General features: G+C 42.7%; 1 protein-coding gene and 1 long non-coding RNA gene across 2 annotated transcripts in view; one reads left to right on the top strand and one right to left on the bottom strand.

Annotated features, from left to right (window-relative positions):
* Positions 1 to 1290: 1290 nt before the first annotated feature.
* Positions 1291 to 3958, bottom strand: LOC134432395 (uncharacterized). The gene is made up of 2 exons (XR_010031321.1): positions 3671 to 3958; positions 1291 to 1983 (listed from the first exon to the last, which is right to left on the bottom strand). It is a non-coding gene; the product is annotated as an uncharacterized LOC134432395 (long non-coding RNA).
* Positions 3959 to 4012: 54 nt separating this feature from the next.
* Positions 4013 to 21463, top strand: part of FBXL17 (F-box and leucine rich repeat protein 17) — a 275693-nt gene continuing 258242 nt past the window's right edge. Inside the window, exons 1-2 of the mRNA XM_063181044.1 lie at positions 4013 to 4842; positions 19154 to 19276. Coding sequence (XP_063037114.1) covers positions 4111 to 4842; positions 19154 to 19276 — 855 coding nt within the window. The 5' untranslated portion in view covers positions 4013 to 4110. The remainder of the gene's footprint in view (positions 4843 to 19153; positions 19277 to 21463) is intronic.

Genomic DNA, 21463 nt, shown 5'->3' with positions numbered 1-21463 from the left:
AATCTCCAGTTATAACCAGGTGACCATCAGGGCGAGGAGAGAAAGGCTGTGGTCTGGACTTCAGCAAAGCCTTTGGTACCATCTCCTCAGAAAATCTGGCAGCCCATGCCTTGGACAGGAGCACTCTTGGCTGGGCTAGGAACTGTTTGGTTGCCGGGCCCAGAGAATGGTGCTGAATGGTGCTGGGTCCGGCTGGCCTCTGGTCACTGGTGGTGTCCCCAGGATCAGTGCTGGGCCCAGTTCTGTGTAACATCCTCACTCATGATCTGGACCAGGGGATTGAATTTACCATTAGCAAATTCACGGACAACACCAATTTGGGTGGGTGTGTTGGTCTGCTACAAGGCAGGATGTCTCTGCAGTGGGATCTGGAAAGCTGGATTGATGGGTCAATGCCAGTGGTCTGAGATTCAACAAGACCACGAAAACCCCTGCATTGTTGCAGGCTGGGGCAGAGCTGCCTGTTTGTAAAGCATCTGGGGGTGCTAGTTGATAGCAGCTGAACATGAGCCAGCTGTGCCCAGGTGGCCAAAAAGGCCAAGAGCACCTGGCCTGTGTCAGCAGCAGAGGGGCAGCAGGGACAGGGCAGTGACCGTACCCCTGTGCTGGGCACTGGTGAGACCACAGCTTGAGCATTGTGTCCACCTCTGGGTCCCTCAATTCAAGGAAGGACATTGAGGGGCTGGAGCATGTCCAGAGGAGGGAAAAAAGCTGCCAAAGGGTCTGGAGCACAAGTCTGATGACAAGCAGGTGAAGAATCTGGGTGCGTTTAACCTGGAAAAAAAGGAGGCCTGGCAGGGGGGGTACCTTATTGCTCCCTGCAACTCACTGACCTGAGGCTGTAGCAGGTGGGGTCTCTTCTCCCAGGGAACCACTTACAGGACAAGACCATGCAGTCTTTAGCTGCTTCGGGGGGATCTGATCACCCTTCACAGAAAGGGTGATCAGACCTTGGAATGACTTGTCCAGGGAGGTGGTGGAGTCACTACTCCTGGAGGTGTATAAGGGAAAGCTGGGTGTAGTACTTAGTGCCATGGGCTAGTTTATATGGCGGTGTTTGGTAAAAAGTTGGATTTGATGATCTCAGAGGTCTTTTCTGAACTAATGGATTCTGTGATTGCGCAATCTACTTGAAGGTAAAATAATCATACCAAATATACTTACAACAAACACACTTGTAGTTTAACCTTAGCTGGCAACTAAGAAAAACACAGCTGCTTAGTCCTGCTCACTCCCCCACCCTAGTGGGACAAAACTGGAAGTGTAAAACTGAGAAACAAACTCATGGGCTGAGGTAACTAACAGCAGTTTAATAGGTTAGAAATAGTAATAGTAGAAATAATAATGAATTGCAAGGTGAAATGAAGACAAAACAAGAAGAGACAAAATAAAACTCCAGAAACACAAGTGATTAAAATGAAAGAAAGAACAGCTGCAGTTATACCATACCAGTTGTTTTAGCACCCAGTGTAGTGCATGAAGGGGCAGATTTCACTGAATGTGCTACAATGAATTTGTAGCTGTTGCTGCTGTTTAGCTATTAATTGGCAGGCTACTGTGCTTGCCATGGGGCTCCCTTTCCTGTCTGCCTGTTGGAACCCAGTGCTTGTTAGTGGCTGCTCTGATTTTGCTGCTGGCTGCACTGGTGGTCACCTTGGCATTTTGTGCCTGGAACACTTTGGAGACAGCCATGTCAACGTGCCTGGGCTGGAGGGTGCCCAGGGCAATCTGTGCTCCTGTGCTGTCACATTGGACAGGCTGGAACTCCAATGTGAACTTGAGTATAAGGGACTGTGACCTGGGGAGGAGTCCACTGTAGAACACAGAACCACTGACAGCCCATGGAGGATCCCATGCTGGGGCAGGTGGATGTCCAAAGGCACATGTGATCCCATCAGAATCCTGTTCTGGAGCAGGCTCCTGCCATGAGCCCTGGACCCCTGGAAGGGCTCCACTCTGGAGCAGTTCTTGAAGTACCGCAGCCTGTGTGGGAAGGACACACATTGGAGAAGTTAAAGGCAGCCAGCATTTATTGAGTTCAGATTGGTTTGAAGATTTGACTTGGTCTTTCATTTTCTTTTAATGTTGTTTTTATTTTTCCTTACTGAAATAAAATTTAGCAGTCTGTGGGAGGAGGGAGTGTGTGAGCCACCACTGGCAGACAGCTGGGACAGGCACAAACCAAAGGCTAAGGCACAAAGAGTGAATTTATGTCCATTATCATGCTAACTGGAGGAGCCCTAAAGCAACACCTGGGCTACACAAGTGGAGAGCAGGCACTGTTAAACTCAGTCCATATACCAGGATGACAGGTCTGCTGTTCACACAGTCTTACCAAGAGCTACTCCCAGCTGTCTTCTGCTTTTCAACCCATTCTCCCAACAGAGCAGAAAAGGCCTCGCCAATTTTTTTTTTTTTTGCAAAGATTTGATGTGGTTTATATTGATGAAGCTCACTGAAGTATAAATCCAAACAAAATATTCTATTGCTCTGCTTTTATCCAAAGGTATATTTAGTACCTTTCTCATAGGAAACAATTTTACATAGCTGCTGAAGACTAATAATAGAGGTAACAAACAAAAATAATAGCAGCATGGGTATTTTAATCCTAGCATAACTCGTCCCTGGGCAAAAAGCCAAAACATGCACTACACAATATAAAATACTGTGCATTTCTTTTCCTGTCCTTTGTTATTTAATATTAGTACTGAGCCATATATACTCTAGCTATAACTTGCCTTCTCCTTCCCCAGACACCTTTTACTAAAGAAAAAATTGCACATATATTTAAACTACATATCTAAGACTGTATTGCTAAGTCAACTGTTTAGAACTGAATGCTGAAACAAACTGCTTTTTCTAGGCACTAAGCAGTCTTAATTAAAGCAGTGCAGCCTCCAGCAAGGATTTACAAACCAGGGCACCTGCATCGATGTTCAACACACTGCAGTTAGAGATGAGTGTCTGCAGGAGGGCATAGGGGGTCAGAGGTCCCATATGAGCCCTCTTTTGAGTTGTACAATGAATTAAAACAGAGAAGATGTACGATGAATTAAAGCAGAAAACAAGTATTTTCTGGAAAGTGCTGGTGGGAAGATGATGCTGACAGAAGAAAAGTTGGAAGACTGCTCTTAGTGGTCTCTAAGCTTGTGTTGCTTTGCTAATCCAATCCTCAGCCACTGTCCTGCATATAATCTGAGACCAATGGGAAGTGGTCTTCTCACATTTGCCTAAAAAGTGTAGCACAAAAAAAAATGTGTATTAGTTCCTCAAAAACATGCACATATTTTATACATCTTATGTGTACATTATAAGGCAATGACCTAAGGGAGGGGGTCCAGCAGATGCCACAAAGATGATGATGGGCCCGGAGCATCTCTCTTGTAAGGAGAAACTGCAGGAGCTGGGCCCGTTTAGTTCGGAGAAAAGTGAAGGGGTTCTCAGTAATGTATATAAATATCTTCAAGGCTGGTGCCAACAGGGTCGTGCCAGACTCTTTTCCGTGTTGCCCAATGGCATGACAAGAGGCAGTGGCCATAAACTAAAACACAGTAAATTCAACCCCGACAAGAACGCCACGTTGAGGGTGGCAGAGCACTAGAACAGGTGAGCCGTGGCATCTCCCTTTCTGAGGACATTCCAAACCCACCTGGACGCGTTCCTGTGTTACCTGATCCAGGTGACTCTGTCTTGGCAGGAGAGTAGGTCGAGATGATCTCCAGAGGTGCCTCCCAACCCCTAACGATTCTGTGGTACGTCAAATTCTGTGCATACACGCAGATATTACAGGCCTACGTGCCGTGGGCGGCGTGCAGACCCGCGTTCACACAGCGAGTGCACCGATGTGACACACGGCGGGTACGCACCCGCGCCCGAGCCTCCGCCGGCCCAGCGCGGCCGCTGGTGGCAGCAGCGCCGGCCGCGGAGCGCCGCCCCCGCTCCCCGGGAGAGGTCAGGCCGGCGGTAGCGGAAGCTTCTCCCTCCCTCCCGGCGTCCCGGAACCAGCCCCGCCGCCGCCTCCTGCCTCGGCCCGCCGGCAGTATGTCAGCTCCCGGCGCCGCCTCCCGCAGGTGACACCCGCCCTTCCGCTGCCGCCACTTCCCCTCCTATATGGGCCACCTGCTCTCGAAGGAGGCAAGGAGCCTAAGCCGGGATCGCCGCCGCCCGCGGGGGAAGGTGCCGCCGCCGCGCAGCCGGAGCTGCTTCCTGCGCGGGCCCTGCATGCTCTGCTTCATCGTGCACGGCGCCAGCCCGCCCGCCCCGGAGCAGCCGCTGCCCGCCGGGGACCCGCTGCTGCCGCCGCCGCCGCCCTACGTGTCGCTGACCGCCGCGGAGCAGCGCGTCGCCCGCCGCCTCCTGCGCCTGGCGCCCGCCGCCTGGGAACCTCCGGGCCGCTGCCAGCGCCTCTTCCTGTCCGGCCTGCTGCCCTCTCCGGTGCGGGGCCTCCTGGGGCCGCCCGGCGAGGTCTCCTCCGAGATGGTGTGCAAGCGCAAGGGGGCCGGGCTGCCCGCCTGCCCGCCCTGCAAGCAGCCGCGCTGCGCCGCCGCCGAGCCCGAGCCCGGCGCCTGCCAGTGCCCGGCGGAGCCGCAGCTCCTCGCCCTGCCCGGCACCGCGGGGGAGAGCGGCGGGGGCACCGCGGGGCAGAGCGGCGGCGGACAGCCCGCCTCGCCGCCGCCTCCCGCGCCCCAGGACGAGAAGGAGCAGGGCCGGGAGGAGGAGAAGGAGCGGGGCGGCGAGGCGGGCTGCGAGGAGCCGCTGGAGTATCCCGGCGACAGCTGCCGGGAGCTGCCGCCGCCGCCCACCGCGGACATCAACCAGCTGCCGCCTTCCATCCTCCTCAAGGTGGGTCGGGATGGGGGGATGGACAGGCCAGCCTCTCGTTGAGGATTTGGGAAGGGCCTGTGCCAGCCCCCGGGGTGCCGGTGTTGCCGGGCGGACTCATCGCAGGGGGGAGCCGGAGGAGGCCGGGCCAGTTCGGAGCTGCCTCAGCGCCTGGCTTTGGGGGGACGGATAGGGTTCTGGGGTGTTGTTCGTGTCCCGTTCTGCGACCTCATTTTTTTTTGTCGTTGGAAACAGCGTTGTGAGACATTACCTGGAGATGCAGACACACAAATCAGCTCCAGAAGCTGTCTCGTAAATGTTTTGACTGTACCCGTTAACTTCGTAAGGTTCCCTTTTTTACAAGTCGACTTTTACTACTGGTGTAGTACTGGCCAAGGGGCCTGTCACTGTGTTTAGAGCTTCCATGGGTGTTGGAGCTACATAGACTAGTTTCCAGTGTTGATTATTAAACAGCTTGTATTGCTGCATATTGTGGATCAATTCTGGCCTTAGTAGTTCCACAGTGTTTGCAGCCTTCTTGAATTACATGCTTTCATAACGTCCTACGCTGTATATCCGAGGAACTGTCGCCTCTCCTGTCCTTTTTGCTCTCTTTCTGTTCCTTCAACACTGTTCTCCTTTGGAAGTACTTTCCATTTTTAAGCTGCTCTTTTGACCACTATCCTGACTTCCTTCAACTAAACATTAGCTAAAAAGAGGAGTCTAGCTGGGACTGAGCCGGTAATCTTTTCCATCGTCTGATGTGAGTGTGCCTTTAAATTTTGGGAATAATTTTTCAGGATGCAGGAGTTTCTTGGAGGTCAAGTGGCTAAACTTAAAGCAGTATGTAGTAATGGAGGAGTGAGAGGCATGACTCTTGGTGTTTGTGTTTTGCTAGTTGTACATACAGTGTAGAAAGTACTTCCTTTATTCTTTTGTTGTCGAACAGTAACAACCTGACAACAATCTGTCTGTCTTGCACAAAACACTAATTCTGTGGGAGATTTAGTTAGTTTGAGGGTTTTTTGTTGTTGTTTGTTGGTTTTGTTTGTTTTTTTTTCAATACTCAGAAGTTTGTTAGTGATTATAAGATTGTTTCATAGATGCGCTATGCAAACTAATTCTAGGCAAATAAGAATTCATGAGCTATCATCCAAATTAATCTCATCTGTGATTACAAAATTGAAACTTTGTATTGTACTTCTTCTGGAAGGGAATCCATTTGTTTGCCACTGTTATTGGAAGATAATTCTTTTCTTTGATATTTGGTTTTAGGATTTGAAACTGGACTCATCTGATTAGTGTAGCTGAAGTACTTTTTGATCAATGGCATGAGGACTTTCCTGTGGTTACTTTTAGTACTCAGTTTCGCTTTTTGAAAAATATCTATCTATAACAGTGCCATAACTTTAATAGTGAAAGAAGTCCATCTTACCTGTAGACTAGTTTAAATGTTATTTAGTGTCTATTTCATTCTTACCTGTGCTTTCAAGATTGTGCGGGTTTTATGTTTGGTTGCTTTTTTTTACAAACAAGGGGTTTTGTTTTAACCCCAGGCAGCCACTCACACACCACATCCACAGACTGGCTGGGTGGAGAGTTCAGGGAAAAAAGTGTACCTTGTGGGTTGTGATAGGAACACTTTAATAACTGATGAAAAATAGAGTGTGCTATAACAGTGTTTGTATAAAAAGGAGAGAAAGAGAGATCCAGGTGATGCACAAAACATTTGTTTTGTACCAGCTACAAAACACTGTTACCTGCAGCTGGGAAGAATTTTATCCTAGCTGAAATCAGGACAGACATATACCTTCCTCAGTGATTTTGTCTCTACAGTTGTTCTGTAGTCAGTTCCTTCTGCAGTGTCTGAAAAAATAGGCCATTATTTCCAGCATTGTGGTAGGAGCCAACCTACTCACCCCCAAATTTGCCCTTCAATCCATAGCTGTACTGATGAGTTGCGTTTGTGGTTTTGGGTTTTTTGAGATTATTTGTATGTATATATACACACAAGATACGTGTATCTTTTTCTATATGTCTGTTTCCTACCTATTCCATTGTTTTGGGTTTTATGGTTGCTTCCAAAATATACTTGTCTGTTATGGAACTTTTAACTTCAGATGTTTGTCTTCAGGTGTCCTGCAGATGTCCTGGAATTGCATTTGCCTTCTTTTGATGGATTTTGATACAGATAGAATATCCTGTATATAGTTCTTTCTCCAAATCTTCTCTCCTCTCATTTTATTATGAGAGGGTGGAAGACAGATGTGCCCAAAATCTTTACTGAGCTTTTTACAGTAGGTGTAGAATGCACAAACTTTAATGCAAGGACAAGAGATTCCGTCCTTGGAAACATCAGGAAACAGATCCTGATGTTTTTTTCTTGATTCCCACATCTGTGACTTCCTGATGTAGTGTCAACAGTGCAGGAGAGACTGTCACCAGTGTCTGTAGGTAGGCTCAAAACAGGCCCTGTATGTCAAGAACTCTTTTGTGAGGAGCTTGCCACTTTGGCTGCTCAGGTGCTGTTTAGCTGTTTACAGTGGTTCAGTCTCCTCTAAGCCAAGGGTTTGGGATGGGTGGAAGGGTTTGTCAGACTGAAGTTGGCCTGCAGATCATTGGATGGGCCCTGCTCGATTGGGAGGTTCACAGTGCAGTGTGCCAGTTGATCCTGTTTCCCTGGCTGGTGAAGGGGTAGCCTGGTCAATATGAAATGATAAAAGAATGGTGCTTCCACAGTCAGAGTTTTGTGTTTTGCTTTTCATTTTGCTGCTGAAACATGTATAAGAAAACAATTTTATACAGTGGGCAAAATGTCATCTTTAGTCTTGCTGGAGGAGGGTGATTACCTTTGACTAAAGGGTAATTTAAAGCCATTAAATTTAAAACTCGAGGAGAATTAAGGAATTAAAGATCAGACAGCTATAGATAGCTTGACTGTGTCCTAGACATGTGTGAATAAAAACAAAAAAGGAAGCTTGTGGAGAGTTTAGTTCAAGCATGGCTTAAAGAAAAAGGCCATGAAGCCATGCAATTGAGGGAAAAGTAAAAGGTAGTTGTGAAGCAGTTCCAAAAGCAGTTCCCAGCCTGATTTCTATAAACAATTAGACTCTCTCAGGCATCACTTTATAAACAATAAGGTTCTCAGGCAGTCTTCCCATAACAAGTGAAACACCCTCTCTGTGAAAAGATGGCACCCTGGGAACAGATATGGAAGTTTTGGGAACCTTTCATATCACAGTGGGAACACTGGTTTTATTTGGTGTAAACAATCAACGGTATTGTAAAACAAAAGGAGTGGTTAGAGTTTTCTCTGTTAGCCTATCATGAACCTGGATTTTGGAATATGCATGAAGTTCGTTAACACTGTTATTTAAACTGGCTGATCGATCAATAAACTTGAGTTCGATGCATCAAAGGATGGTCGTTCTCCCCTCACTTCAACAGAAGCTGTTTTTAAGTACTTCAGAAAATTACAAAATATACTGCATACAGCTAAGTTCTGAGAACTTTGAGCTGTACATCACAATTTTGTGCCTATTGAAGAGTCATTGCTGCTTATTCCTGGAAAAGAAAAGAAAAAAATAAATCTTCCTGTTGTATATGTTACCCCTTTGCAGTGCTGCTATTTAATCAAAAAAGGTATAAAATGGTCTGAAGACTGAGCCGTGAACTTATGAGAGAATGCCAGTTCAAACACTTCAGGTTTCCTTTTGTCAAACACTTCAGGTTTCCTTTTGCAGTGTATGAACAGGAGTTCTGTATGTAAAACACAGAAGGGAAATTCTCTCCTGTGCTTGGTGCTTTTAAAGTCTCTGCTAGACTACTGCAGTAGATTGTGGGCACTGGGATCTCTTTAAGAAATCCACACACAAATGTGAGAGGTATCAGAGGAGAGCTGGAGGTCATGAAAAATATGGCCTATTACAGTAGTTAGAAGTTTCTGGCCAAACTGAATGACGGTTGTTCAAAAAGAAGACTGAGATGCAATCTTTAGTTAAGAAAAAATGGATAAAAAGTTTGACTGTGTTCCTGTCCCTTGCTGAATAGAAGGAAATATTAAGCTTAATTTGGGTGAGATAAATGTTCTTTCACTGTATGATTTTCCAGGCCTTGGCAACAGTGGTTTCCCATCTCTAAGGTTTGTGACTGATGCCAGAAAGGTTGATATGAACAGAGACTAGACAGAGCTAAATGGACAAAACAGGTATTTATTGAAAGGCCTTAAAAGGATACACCTTGGGCAGCGCAAGAGCCTGGCCAGGGCCACACCCAGGTTGAATCCAAGATGGATCTGGGTCACAAGTTTTTACACTTTTATAAGTTTTGGTTCATCTACATACTGGGTTCAATTGTCCAATTACAGCTCCAGGTCATGAAGTCTCAACTCCCTGGCTTGCCCCCTTGTCTCTGCTGTTGTTTGTGCCTTTTGGGTGATGGTCGTCCTTGATTTTACAACTGGAAAGGGATTGTTTTGCCAACTACCCTGTGAAGAGAGCTTACTAACACCTAATATGAAGTTTCAGAGTTCCATGCCAGGTAGCAGATAATCTGAAAAATATAAAAGCTAAAACCCAAGGTATCATGACAAATTAGGATTTCTATTTATTGATTCTTTTTTAACATCAAGGGGAATGTCCTTATCAGGAATGTTTGGGGTGTGCTTGAACTTGCTTCAAAACAAGAGAGTCTAGAATAGATGATGTCTTCTTTGAGGTCCCCTTTCTCAGTTTGCTGATCTTACTTTTATAAAGCATGAACATGTGCCTGAAGCACTGACTTGGTCAGTTTTGGCTTAGGGCTAATGCACTATGAAGGGAAGATAAGTGTGTGTGTGAGTAGATATATGGGTATGTATTAAATGTAGGGTTTTCATAGGTATATTATTATTGTTATTTGAAGCACTATTGACTTCTCTTTACTCAGTGCTTTTTACTTATTCTTCTCATTCTTGTTGAGAAGTTACAGGTTTTATTTTGTTGCAGTGATAACATTTTTTTATTATAATGTTGATTGAAACAAAATGCCTTGCTGTTGTCATTGTACTGCTAGCACTGAATTTAAGATAATCTGTGTTATGTGAAGTGGGTTGGATGGACTAAAGATAGACTTTTAATTTTGTCTTCTGATTTTATGAATGCTGGTGTTTATACCCGAAAAGACTGCATGTGCATTTTATAGTTGCACTGTGATTTTCTTTCTTTTTTTTTTAAATTCTTTTTTGCTACTGAGGAGGAAGAGGCTGCAAAATACATCATTTGGATTAGATTTTATCTGCAAGGTCATTGAGTCACTTTTGTAATATTAGCTTTTTTTCCTATTTATGCTGGTGTTCCAGCATATTATCCTGTCTAAAGTTCATGTTGAGTCTTACTTTTAAGTGTAGCACTAAGAGATATGAAATGGGTTTTGAACCTTTGTGACTGATGCTAGGAGGTAAAATATCCTTTAATTTTGCTATTAATTTGCCTGAACTTATTTTTCTTTAGCAATGCTCAACACAGCAATGTGGTTTGTTATGGATTTGGTTTGATTTTTTCACTTGTTGACTGTTTTTTGTTTTTCTCATGAAGGTTACTGTGATTCTGGTGGGGAAATGAACTTGCCTGAGGTTCACTGTGGTGTTACCAAACTTCTGGAATACAATTGAGGGGCAAAATTGTGAAGGGAAGGTGTCCCAGTAGACTAGTAACTAATGAAAAGACAGTATATGCTCATTATCTCAATGATAAGTTTCTGAAAGATCTTGTAAATTTTATGATTGATTGCAGAATTATGAAAACAATTGTTTTGCTTTGCAGAGATGTGTTTGAAAAGGTGGCTTTTGTTCAAGCATGTAGGTTTTAACATCACAGAATGAGCTATGTGATGGATGAGAAATGTCATGGAATGAAATTTCTGGTTTCTTTGACAGGGATAGATGCATTGACACTCATGACCAGTAAAAGTTTCCTTAATGTTGTTGAGGTGTTGGCTTGGCTTGTTCAACATCTGCAAGATTGACGTATTATTGCATGGAGGAAACTAAGAGATTACCAGTTGTGCAGTGTTGGAATGTAAAGTAAATTAAATATAACATGTGCTTTCATTCCCTAATAATTTATTTGTTTCTTTTGTTTAGGTTGCCTGACCCATGTTTGATCTTTCCCAGATTTTGCTTTGTTTTAATGTCTTTGTTTTTAAACTGGCATGGTGACTCAGAAGCATTACCTGGTGTGTTTAGTGAGGACAATTGGGTTTCTAAGAGTGGAAACATTGTGAGCTCCTGCAAGTGAAGCCACTCTGCTTATTGGTCAGGACTCTTCCTTTCCATTAGGAGGACAGTCATTTCTTACAGACTGAAGCTAATATGATGGTTTACCTTGAAGCTAAGGCAATTGTGAGTAAGTGGTTAGTAAGGGCAGTGTCTGTCTCCTATTGTAACTTCTGGCTGTGTGTTCCTGTCACTGGCTTTGTGCTCTGCAGTGTGATTATGCAATTGCTGGGGGAGTAAATTCATCTGGCTAATCTGACACCAATCTATAACACTGCAGAACTTTTACTTAGAATCAGCTGCCTGAAAGGTCTTTCTTTAAGTACAGTCACTAAATCCAGTGCTAAAATTCAAGAGACTCAAAGTAGGGGACTGGTAAACGGTTGCTATGAATGGCAACTTGCCAAGAGAATCCTGGCTGTGACGTGAACTCACATAATCACTTTCCCTGGCTGGCATATTTTTCTTGATCATAAGGACAGTTTGAACTTGATTTCCTTCGTGAGTGTACTGAGGCTCCTTTCAGAGATGTGTGAGTTCAATGTTCACATCTCCTTCATAAGTTCAGAATTATTTGTATTTCCCTTGTTCTTATCAAGTTATGTATGAGCAACGTGAAGAAATATCTTGAAAACAAAGCACATACTTGTTCTTCCTTCCTCTTCCCTGTCTTGGTTTGGAAAGACAGGAGTCTGCTAAGGAAGGCAGGAGCCTCCCCTGAAATGGAGAATGTAAACCTTCCCCACCTCTCCAAATTGCTATAAATTTTATATTAAGGGGCTCTCAGGCAAAAAAAATATGGGAGCAGGAAATAACTATTCTTTAATAGGGGAGAAAAAATAAAAGGATAAAATAAACAATGCAGTACACTAGAATAACACTGACAGAGTCGGAGCCCAACCTGACACCCTGTGGGGTGTTGGTAGCAGTCCAATTGGAAATGTGGCTGCAGTCCTCCTGAAGTGTCAGGTGTGGTTCTGTTGGAGCGAGGGGGATCTGTAGAGAAGGCTATATTCTTGCTCCGAAGATCCAGTGGAAGAAGAGGCAGCTGCTGTTCCTCTGGGGAATCCTGTGGAGAAAGCCATACTTGTGTCTCAAAACCTCTGGATTATATCTGGGTAGCAATGCTTGGCTCCTCCCTCTGGGCAGAGCATCTCACAATGGGATATTATAGTTCTTATCAGCCATGCACTGACATTCAATAGTCCGTTATCAGCAATGTCCCCTCCCAAGGGAGGTGTGAATGTGGTCACTCAAAAAGAGAGATAAGGCAAACTGCCCACTTGACAAAAGACAACTGCCATACAGGTGGTAATAGAATACATCTTGCCTTGCATTCTCTTATGTATGATTCTTGCATTTTCTGAAATAGAGTGAAACAGCCTTTAGTATACATAAATCTTAATCTGGTAGTTTAACTGCTCTATGCCTGCAATTAGCAAATACTGTGTTTTATATTGTTAATAGTAAATGTCATGTGCTAAGCATGTTCTTTTTGTCCAATGGTACTTGACAAATATTTTTTGTTAATGGAATTGTAGTTAGTTGCTGAAAAAATTGATGAAACAAATAAGCAGTTTTCCAAGAATGAATGTCTCAAGTTACTTAGGCACCATGTACTCTTTGAGTGTACGTTTTATTGTTCCTTTGTTGTTAATTCCTTAAGATTTTTGGTTTCAAACAAATCTGCCTGATGCAGTGTAATGAAAACAATTTTATAGATACCTGTTCATGAATGTGAAAGTGTCTTATTGATAGAGGGGAGCTTCATTCACAGAAATGAAATTATTTCTTCCAAATGAAAAATGATGGCCAGAAATAGGGGATGTGTAGATTCACCTTTTAATATTTTCTGCTGTGGGGCCTAAATTTTTTGTTCATGTCCATAGAAGTATACCTGTTTTTTAAAGTTAGCAGTATCTTTTTAAAGAATAGTATCAGCAATCAACAGAATTCTCTTGCATTGTTTCCTGAGGCAAAAGTTTCTTTGGTATATGCAATCAATAATTCTAACTCCTTGATTATGGTTTTACTCCTTGATTATGGTTTTATGTTTACTTTATATTTGATCTTGGTGATGTGAATTACTTCTTAGAAAACTTCATGATGAGGATATTGTGTTAGCAACTACATAGACAATTTTCTACCACCAAACTTCCTTTCATAGTAACTTTAATGGATATGATTGACTTTATGATATCCTTTGATTAAAAGCGCAGTTTTTTTCTTTGCTTGATTATCTTTGATGAACTTAATTTAAGGCCAAAATTACCAAATATTTAAAGACACACTAAAAAAATTTAGTATATGGATTTCTGATTTTTTAAAACTGTTCCTTATTATTTTTAAAAAAACATATTTATTGGATGCTTTGTGGTGCTTTTTGTTTTTTGGTTTGTTTTTTGTTTTTTCTCCTCTGTTCCTGCTGAAATACTCTAGCATTTCACACAAGTGTTCAAAACAGTCTTTTTTAAATACATGGGTTGAAACTCTCTAGCATACATTTAATATAGAAACAGTGGGGAAGTGTTAAGGATATAATGTCTGAGGCCCATTATGCAAGGACTTAGTAGTAAAGGAGAAAATTACGCAAAATAACTTTATTTCTAGTTTTTCTGGTTGGACTCTGCTCTAGTATTTGCTTTCTCCCTGTCTTATCCATTGTCTTACAAAATATTCTAAAAAGTTGGAGAAAACACCAAAACTTTGTTAGACACTTTTTTGGTGGTCTGAATTGTGCTGTGCCAGGACTTGGTTTAACTGGTTTAAAATCAATTGGGACATCACCTGATTCAGAATGGTGGATTGACTCGTGGGGTACTGTGGAATTAGCTGTGATTTGTTGTTTAGAGGTAAAACAGTATGGCTTTTCTCTTGTAAAGGATTTGTATGGGTCTATCTATCAACATAAAATTAGACTGTTTGAATTGAGTGAAGCAGACTGAATGTGATTTGACTGAAAACTTCCTGTATCTGTTAGATGACTTTTGCTGTCATGGGCATTGCATTTTTGTATTTTCTTTTGATGTTGGATCACTTAGGTTGGAAAACATCTCTCAGATCATTAAATCCAACCATTAGCCAAGTCCACCAATAATCCATGCCCTTAAGTGCCACATCTCCATGTCTTTTAAATACCTTCAGGGATGATGTTTCCACCACTGCCTTGGGCAGCCTGTTCCAGTGCTGGATAACCCTTTCAGTGAAGAAATTTTTCCTAATGTCTAAACTAAACCAAACCTCCCCTACCTCAGCTTGTGTCCATTTGTTCTTGTCCCGTCAGTTTTTTGCCTGGGAGAAGACCCTGAATCCCCCTGGCTACACCGTCCTTACAGGCAGTTGTAGAGAGCAGTAATGTTCCCCTTGAGCCTTCTTTTCTCAGGGTTGAAAACCCTCAGCTTCTTCCCATCTGACTTGTGCTCCAGACCCTTTACGAGCTCTAGTGCCCTCTGGGCACACACCAGCACCTCAGGGTTTTTCCTGTAGTGAGGGGCCCAAAACTGACCACAGGACTGAGGTGTGGCTTCACCAGTGCCCAGCACAGGGGAATGGTCACTGCCCTGGAGTGCTGCCATGAGCAGACAGTTTCTCCAGGGGAGTTCTGTGTCAAAGCAAACTGTGGCAGACAAGATTCACAGCCTTTCATGTATTCCACCACACTGGTCATCTGGTCATGGGAGGAGACCAGGTTGGTCAAGCAGGACCGGCCTTTCACAAACCTGTGTTGGCTGGGCCTTACTCCTGGTTGTCCTGTATGTAACAACACTTGAGATTATCTGCTCCATACCCTTATTCAGGACCAAGGTCTGATGACAGGCCTGTAGTTTCCTGGATCTTCCTTAAAGCCTTTTGTGTAGATGAACATCATATGTATCATTCAGTCAACTGGAAATGCCCCTGTTAGCAAGTAGGACTGCTTGTAAATAAAGGAAAGTGGCTTGGTGAGCACTTCCACGAGCTCCTTCAGGGCCCATGGATCCCATTTTGCCCTGTGGACTTGTGGATCTGAAGTGGTGCAGTGGGTCACTGACTGTTCCCCTTTAGATTATAAGGGACTTTATTCTTCTCCCTGTCCCTGTCTTCCAGTTCAGTGGGCTGGGTAGCTGGGGGGCAGCCAGTCTTGCTGCTGAAGACTGAGGCAAGGAAGGCATTTACTGGTCTTTAATGAGACTGTGTGAACAGTTTATTTCAAAGCAAGAGCTTGTGGTTAAAGAATTTACTATGTCTGGAAGGTATGATAAGGCTGTCAGTGAGGAAGATCAGGTATCCCTAAAATGGGATGTCGCCTGAAGGCTCAGAGAGTCTCTTGCAGCCGTTGAAGGGAAAGATAAACCCACTAATTTTAACAATGACATGAAAAGGTGAACCAGGAGAAACTGACATCTGCATTAGGAATTTGAGCTGAAAGAGGGTGAGATGAGAGAGAGGGAGCTCCTTCTCCAGAACTCTGTGTCCTCTACCCCTGTCTTTTGCCAACAGGGAAAATAATGTAAAATGATTCTATAAAAAGCTATTAATTTTTTTTTTCCTTTACTGTGATGAAGAATATTTGGGTGTTTGGAAGAGGGATTAGACAGTAGAGGGGGGAGCAAACCAAATGGATTCATGGATATGGAAGTGTAGATATTTGAGTACAATCCTCAGGCATTAAATGTGCTAACTAAGTAGTAGAACCATTGCTGTCCAAGTTATTTGTCATAAGCGGGAGTTAAATGAACAGGCCTGTGTGTAGGAATAGTTTTAGCTTTCAGCTGTATTTATACATCCGTTGGAATTAGAAAATTTAAGCCACAGTATCAGTGTGTGTCTAGAGAATAATACTGAATTAAAGGGTGATGAAGTCATCAAAGTGAGTAGAAGTGTTTTATGCACTAGTGTAGTATTTTAATGAGTAGCTCAGCTAATCACTTAATGTGAGGGTGATGTGCCACCACCTGGGATGTGTCCTTGCTTCTAAATTCCATTTAGTGTAATTCAGTGTGTTGTCATCTCACAATTGCAAGCTCTGAAGACAAGCTGTGGTTTTACATGGCATTATTCAGCATCCTTTTATAGCTGGAACTTTTATAGCTACTACAGATAATAAAATTGGCAAGGCCTTGTTTTTGAACACATACCTCTTGTGTAACTTACATGGCTACTTCTGTGCATGCTGGGACTTCTGCAATGGTTTGGGTCTCCCTTCTCATCCTGGTGTTTTCTGAGAAGTCAGTTTGCAGCACCTGTACTCTTAATTATCTCTGCTTCTAGACTTAAGTACAGCATGGAGTAAAATATTACTACAAATGGTTTTGGACATTTTAAAGAATATTTTTTATGGAGCAGTACTGTTTGTGTCAAGTGCTTAATCAAACTTGTTTCTTCTTTGTTTTGTTGTTGCTACAGCTGCTTCATGCAGGAGAAATAGGTTGGCAGTAGGTCTGTGATTTGTAAGGGCTTTCAGCTTTTAGTGGGATGGTAGTGTGATGGGTTGATCCTGGCTGACACCAGGTTCCCCTCCAAAGCCCTGGGACTCCCCTTCTTGACTGGTGAGACGAAACATGAGGAAAGGGTCATGAATTAAGGACAGGGAGAGGTCACTCCGTGATTACTGTCATGGGAAAAGAGACTGAACTTTGGGAAATAGGTTGAATTTATTACTAATCAAATCAGACTAGGAAAATGAGAAGTAAAACCTACATCTTTCCTAACTGTTTTATCCTTCCTTGGCCTAACTGCACTTACAATTTTCTCCCTCCTTCCCCCAGCCATTCAAGAGGACCAGAGTAGGGGTTATAGTCAGTTCATCATGCCTTGTTTCTGCTGCTTCTTCATCACACATTTTCACTCTGTCTCTAGCCCTACTTGTTTCTTCTCAATGACATTTTTTTTCTCCTTCTTACGTTATTCCGGAGGTGCTACTGCTATCACTGACTGTCTTAGCCTTGGCCAGTGTGGGTCCATCTTGGGTGCTGGCTTACATTGGCTCCGTAAGATATGAGGGAAAGTTCTAGCAGCTTCTCAGAGAAGCTGCCTTTGTAGCCCCCCAACTGTCAAAACCTAGCCATGCCAACCCAGGATAAACAAAATAAAATACAGATATTATTTATGGGCTTTCATTTTAACAGTGGCAGCTGTGTTAGCAGCAGTCTTTACTGTACCAGGTTTACTTTGTTCTTCAGTACTGCAAGCTTTGGTTTCTCAAAGGTGGTATTTCTACAAATAAACATATTTATTTCCCACTGGAGTAAAGATTAGTTGAAGTGTTTTATAATGCCAGCCTTGATATCCTTTGTTAATATTAATTGTAGTCTAAATGTCTGTCAAATGTCTGTCTAAACATAATGTGGATCGTGTTGCTTTTTTCTATTCTGAGGTTTTCATAACTGTTAAAAGATTCAGTCTTCTGTTTCATGTCAGTAGCAGGAATTCAATTTTCCTAGTGCTCTTACTAACTTAGAATTACTGAGCATCACCAATGAGCATCAGACTGTCACCTATTCTCATGTTTAGAATTACACTTTTGCAGGAAATGTCAGATGCCAAATTACCACTTACTATTCAGTGCTTTCTTTCTGCTTGGCTGAGGGTGATGGTATTTTTTGTGCACTAATTGCAAGCACCTCCTGGTCCTGCACATGGTTTCACCAGTACGGACAAGAACTGCAGAGATAAAGCAGGCAGTGATTGTTTGCTCTTCTGTCTGCTGTGTTTAACTGGCTGCCTAATGAGAAGCAGACACTGACTCTGGTAATGGCCAAGCAAAGGCCTGCGGGAAAATGGGGTTCACGCACAGTCCTTCAATACCCAGGAGTCTTGCGTAAGAGATTGCAAGTTTCTCATAGCTAGAAAAAGAGTAGAATGATAAATCTTGCAAGCATGTACAGAGCATCATGAATTTGACCCCCTCCTCTTACTCAAAATCTTCTTCATCAAGGGGTCTTGTTGGAATAAACATATTTAAAACTGCTGGGGTAAGCCATGCCTTGTAACAAGGAATACAGTTCATGGTTGTTATTCTTGACAGTTCGTTGTCTTGTCTGTTCCAAAGCCCACCTAATGAACAAAGTTCTTTTAGCTGCCATTATAGTTCAGTGCTTCATTATTCCTTCTTTTTTTTTTTTTTCCTCTTTGCCATCCCTTTTCCTTGGCTAAACAGTACTAGTAGTTTCCTTGAATGTTTTCATGTTTGCTAGACTTCTGAGCTTTCCTATGGACACTCTCCAGTATTTTCACATTTTCTTGAGAAAATTACCTGAGATGGGCAGTAGTACTTCTATTTGCTACTTGATGTCCTCAGATCAGTGGGAGGACTTTTTCACGATTTGCAGTCTGTACTCCTGTGTAGGTATAATGCCACTGCTACCGTTTCTCAATATTGGATCACATGTAGATTTAAGTTCATTTGTGCTGTCAGGGTATCTTCATGTGAACTCTTGAGAGACCCTCTTTTTGTATTTATTAATAAACAACTGTTTTTATGAAAGGGATGAGTGTAATACATGCTGTGGCAATCTATGGTCTTGCTATAGAGTTACAGTTTATTCTTTTCTTTTGCCAGCTGCTATAGTGGTCAAAACCTTGGGGTATAAAAGGCTAATTTTGTGCTTCAGTTCTCTTCTATGACAATGATTTACTCTGCTAATTTACTGTACCATCCCATGCCCCCTTATGGCAAGACTTGATCTTTTAATACCTTTATGACTTTTCTTACCAGTTCAGTTAAAAAATAGAAAATAAAAAGAAAGGTTTCCCATCCATTTCATGATGGGAATGAAAGCACTTATAAAATGACTTGCAAATAACACTGAGTTAATTTGTAATTCTTTAGGTGTGCCATCTCAGAAGCACTTCTGAAATTCAGTCTATGAGATGAGTACTTAGGATATATTCTATTGTTGGTTATGCTAATATGACTTACTAATATTGTCAGTTCTTGTGGGATGTAGGCTTTTTTTTCTGACTAATCAAGCAGGGGGCAAGTGTGTTATAATACATGCTAATACTTCTCTGTCTTTTACAAGATGTTTTGATAATAAAATATTTCTGTCTCTAAAATAAGATTACATGTGACAAATTTATTTTTTTCTTTCTTTACAGATATTTTCCAACTTATCTCTGAATGAGCGTTGCCTTTCAGTGTCATTAGTCTGTAAATATTGGCGTGACCTCTGTTTAGATTTTCAGTTTTGGAAGCAACTGGATCTCAGTAGTCGTCAGCAGGTATGAAGATATCATTGTGGAATAGTTGTTTTCATAACTCTGAATTTGTTCTTGGAACTTGTACTTTTGACCAGGGGTAAACAAAAGAAACACATAAAATAGTAGTTGCATGTATTTTTCTGCTATTTGCTGAAAATATCTGGACCCTTAGATTGGTTCCTTTAAATATAGTATATTTTGTCTGAGATCAGTTAATATATAGTGTGGGCATGAGTTCTGTTTGAAATGGGTTGCCTGTCTCAACTCTGCATCAGGCAGTCTGGAGATGTGAGATATCTTATTAATTCAAAGACAAACATGAGTATTTCTGAGGTTGCTGTAGTTGGAAGAATGGTCACATATGTGGTGCTTGCTCTGTTTGTTTTAACATATTTTCTTTATTTTATTCTTCAGCTGGTATGGCTCCTACTCATTAGAAAAGGGACTGTGTTTGTTTTTTTGTTTTCAATGTTTTGGTTATTTTTGACTTTTAGCCAATCCTAGAATTAAATATTTGCGGGTTTAATTTAGTGAGATCTCTAGGAGCCTAGCCTGAAATTGTACAGGGTAACTTATCTCCTTGGAAAGCTTTAGGGATGCCAGTATTGTTTCGCTACTGCCCTTGGGTTTCTTGTTGAGTAGAGACTTGCAGGGTTTATAAACTGCATCTTGACCATTTAATGAAAATACAGAGTGCACAGAAATAACAACTGGACAGTTGCATTCGAAGAAGGTTTTTTTTTCTTTGCAATTCATCTTTGTTGTGGTTTAATCCCAGATAGCAGTCAAGGCCCAGGCAACCCTTCCTCACTCCCCCACCAGTAGGGTTGAGGAGAGAACTGGAAGAATAAAAGCTACATAATGAATGAGTTTAAAGAGTTTAATAGTGAAAGCAAAATCACACACACATATACAAAATAAAAATTAAGAGCAAGGCAAAGAATTAATTCACTGCTTCCTATCAGCTGGCAGAAGCTCAGGCATCCCCAGCAGAGCAGGACCCCATCACACTTGAGAAGACACTTCTCAGTGACTTCAGAAAACAAACCCCATCACTGGAAATGTCCCTTCCTCTTTCTTCCCCTCACTGACTGACTGATTGACTGATTTACTTATACACTGACTGTGATGCCACATGATCTGGAATATCCCTTTGGTCACATGGGGGTCACCTGTCCTGGCTGTGTTCCCTCCCAGCCTCTTTGCTAGTGTGGCAAAGTGAAAAGGAGAAAAAGCCTTGGCTCTGCGCAATCCCAGTTTAGCTGTAGGAAAGCCAGCATGAATCCAAAACATAGTTGCATACTAGTCACTGTGAAGAAAATTCTACCCCAGGCAAAACCAGCACAGTTCTTTTCCATTTTAACACCTGCCTGATGAAAGAGCAAGAAAAAAGATCTGACTTGCTACAAATGAAAACCTTATTGAATGCAGCAAAGACTGCTCCCCAGCTATATAAGACAAAAATCAAAAGGAATTCGTGTTGCTTTCTGGCCCTCTTTGGTTAAAGCCAAATCTTGTCTGTGCCAAGTAAATTTTTCTGAATGGTCCTTTGTAGGATTGTCTTCTTTTAAGATTATTGTCATTTTGACTGACTGCAATGTGCATAGATACAAAATGGATGGAATTTTTTTTTTACAAAAGTGATAAGAGAACTTTGCTGTCTGAGCACCCAGGGGCTGCTCTGTCAGCCACACTGGCACCGCCTGCTTGGGACTGAAGCCCCTCTGTGGCAGTGACCCAGGGAGGTGATGGATGCCCTGCTCGGCTCCCTGCACACCCCACACAGTCAGACCACTTTCCTTACTGCCTCGACTTCACATTTGCCACAGCAGAGTCTCAGACCTCTGGGTCCTTAAAATAATGTAATCATTGTGCAACAACAGAATAACACCTCAGGCTGGAGGAGGAGGGACCCCAGAATAGGGACCCTTGTGGTTTTATGCCCTCACAGTTTGTGCATGGGTACATCTGGGGGCTCTTGGCTGCTGCTGTATTTCCAAGTGTTCCTCACCTGGCTGCACCACAGGTGTCTGTGTCCTTTGTTTTGTAAAGGCCTGGCACTAGTTCATGGCCTTTTGCCTCTGGCTGTGCCACCTGGAGCTCAGCTGTACCCTGAGCTATTTCCACTAAGTGTATTCCTCAGCAGTTCTCCCTTTGATTAAATGGAGCATACTTGCTAAAATATTAAAACAAAAAAAGAAAAGTTTC

The sequence above is a fragment of the Melospiza melodia genome, chromosome Z (genome assembly GCF_035770615.1).
Source record: "Melospiza melodia melodia isolate bMelMel2 chromosome Z, bMelMel2.pri, whole genome shotgun sequence".
Taxonomy (NCBI): domain Eukaryota; kingdom Metazoa; phylum Chordata; class Aves; order Passeriformes; family Passerellidae; genus Melospiza; species Melospiza melodia.
The sequence above is the reverse complement of the archived record's forward strand: the minus strand, read 5'-3'. Positions and strand labels throughout refer to the sequence as shown.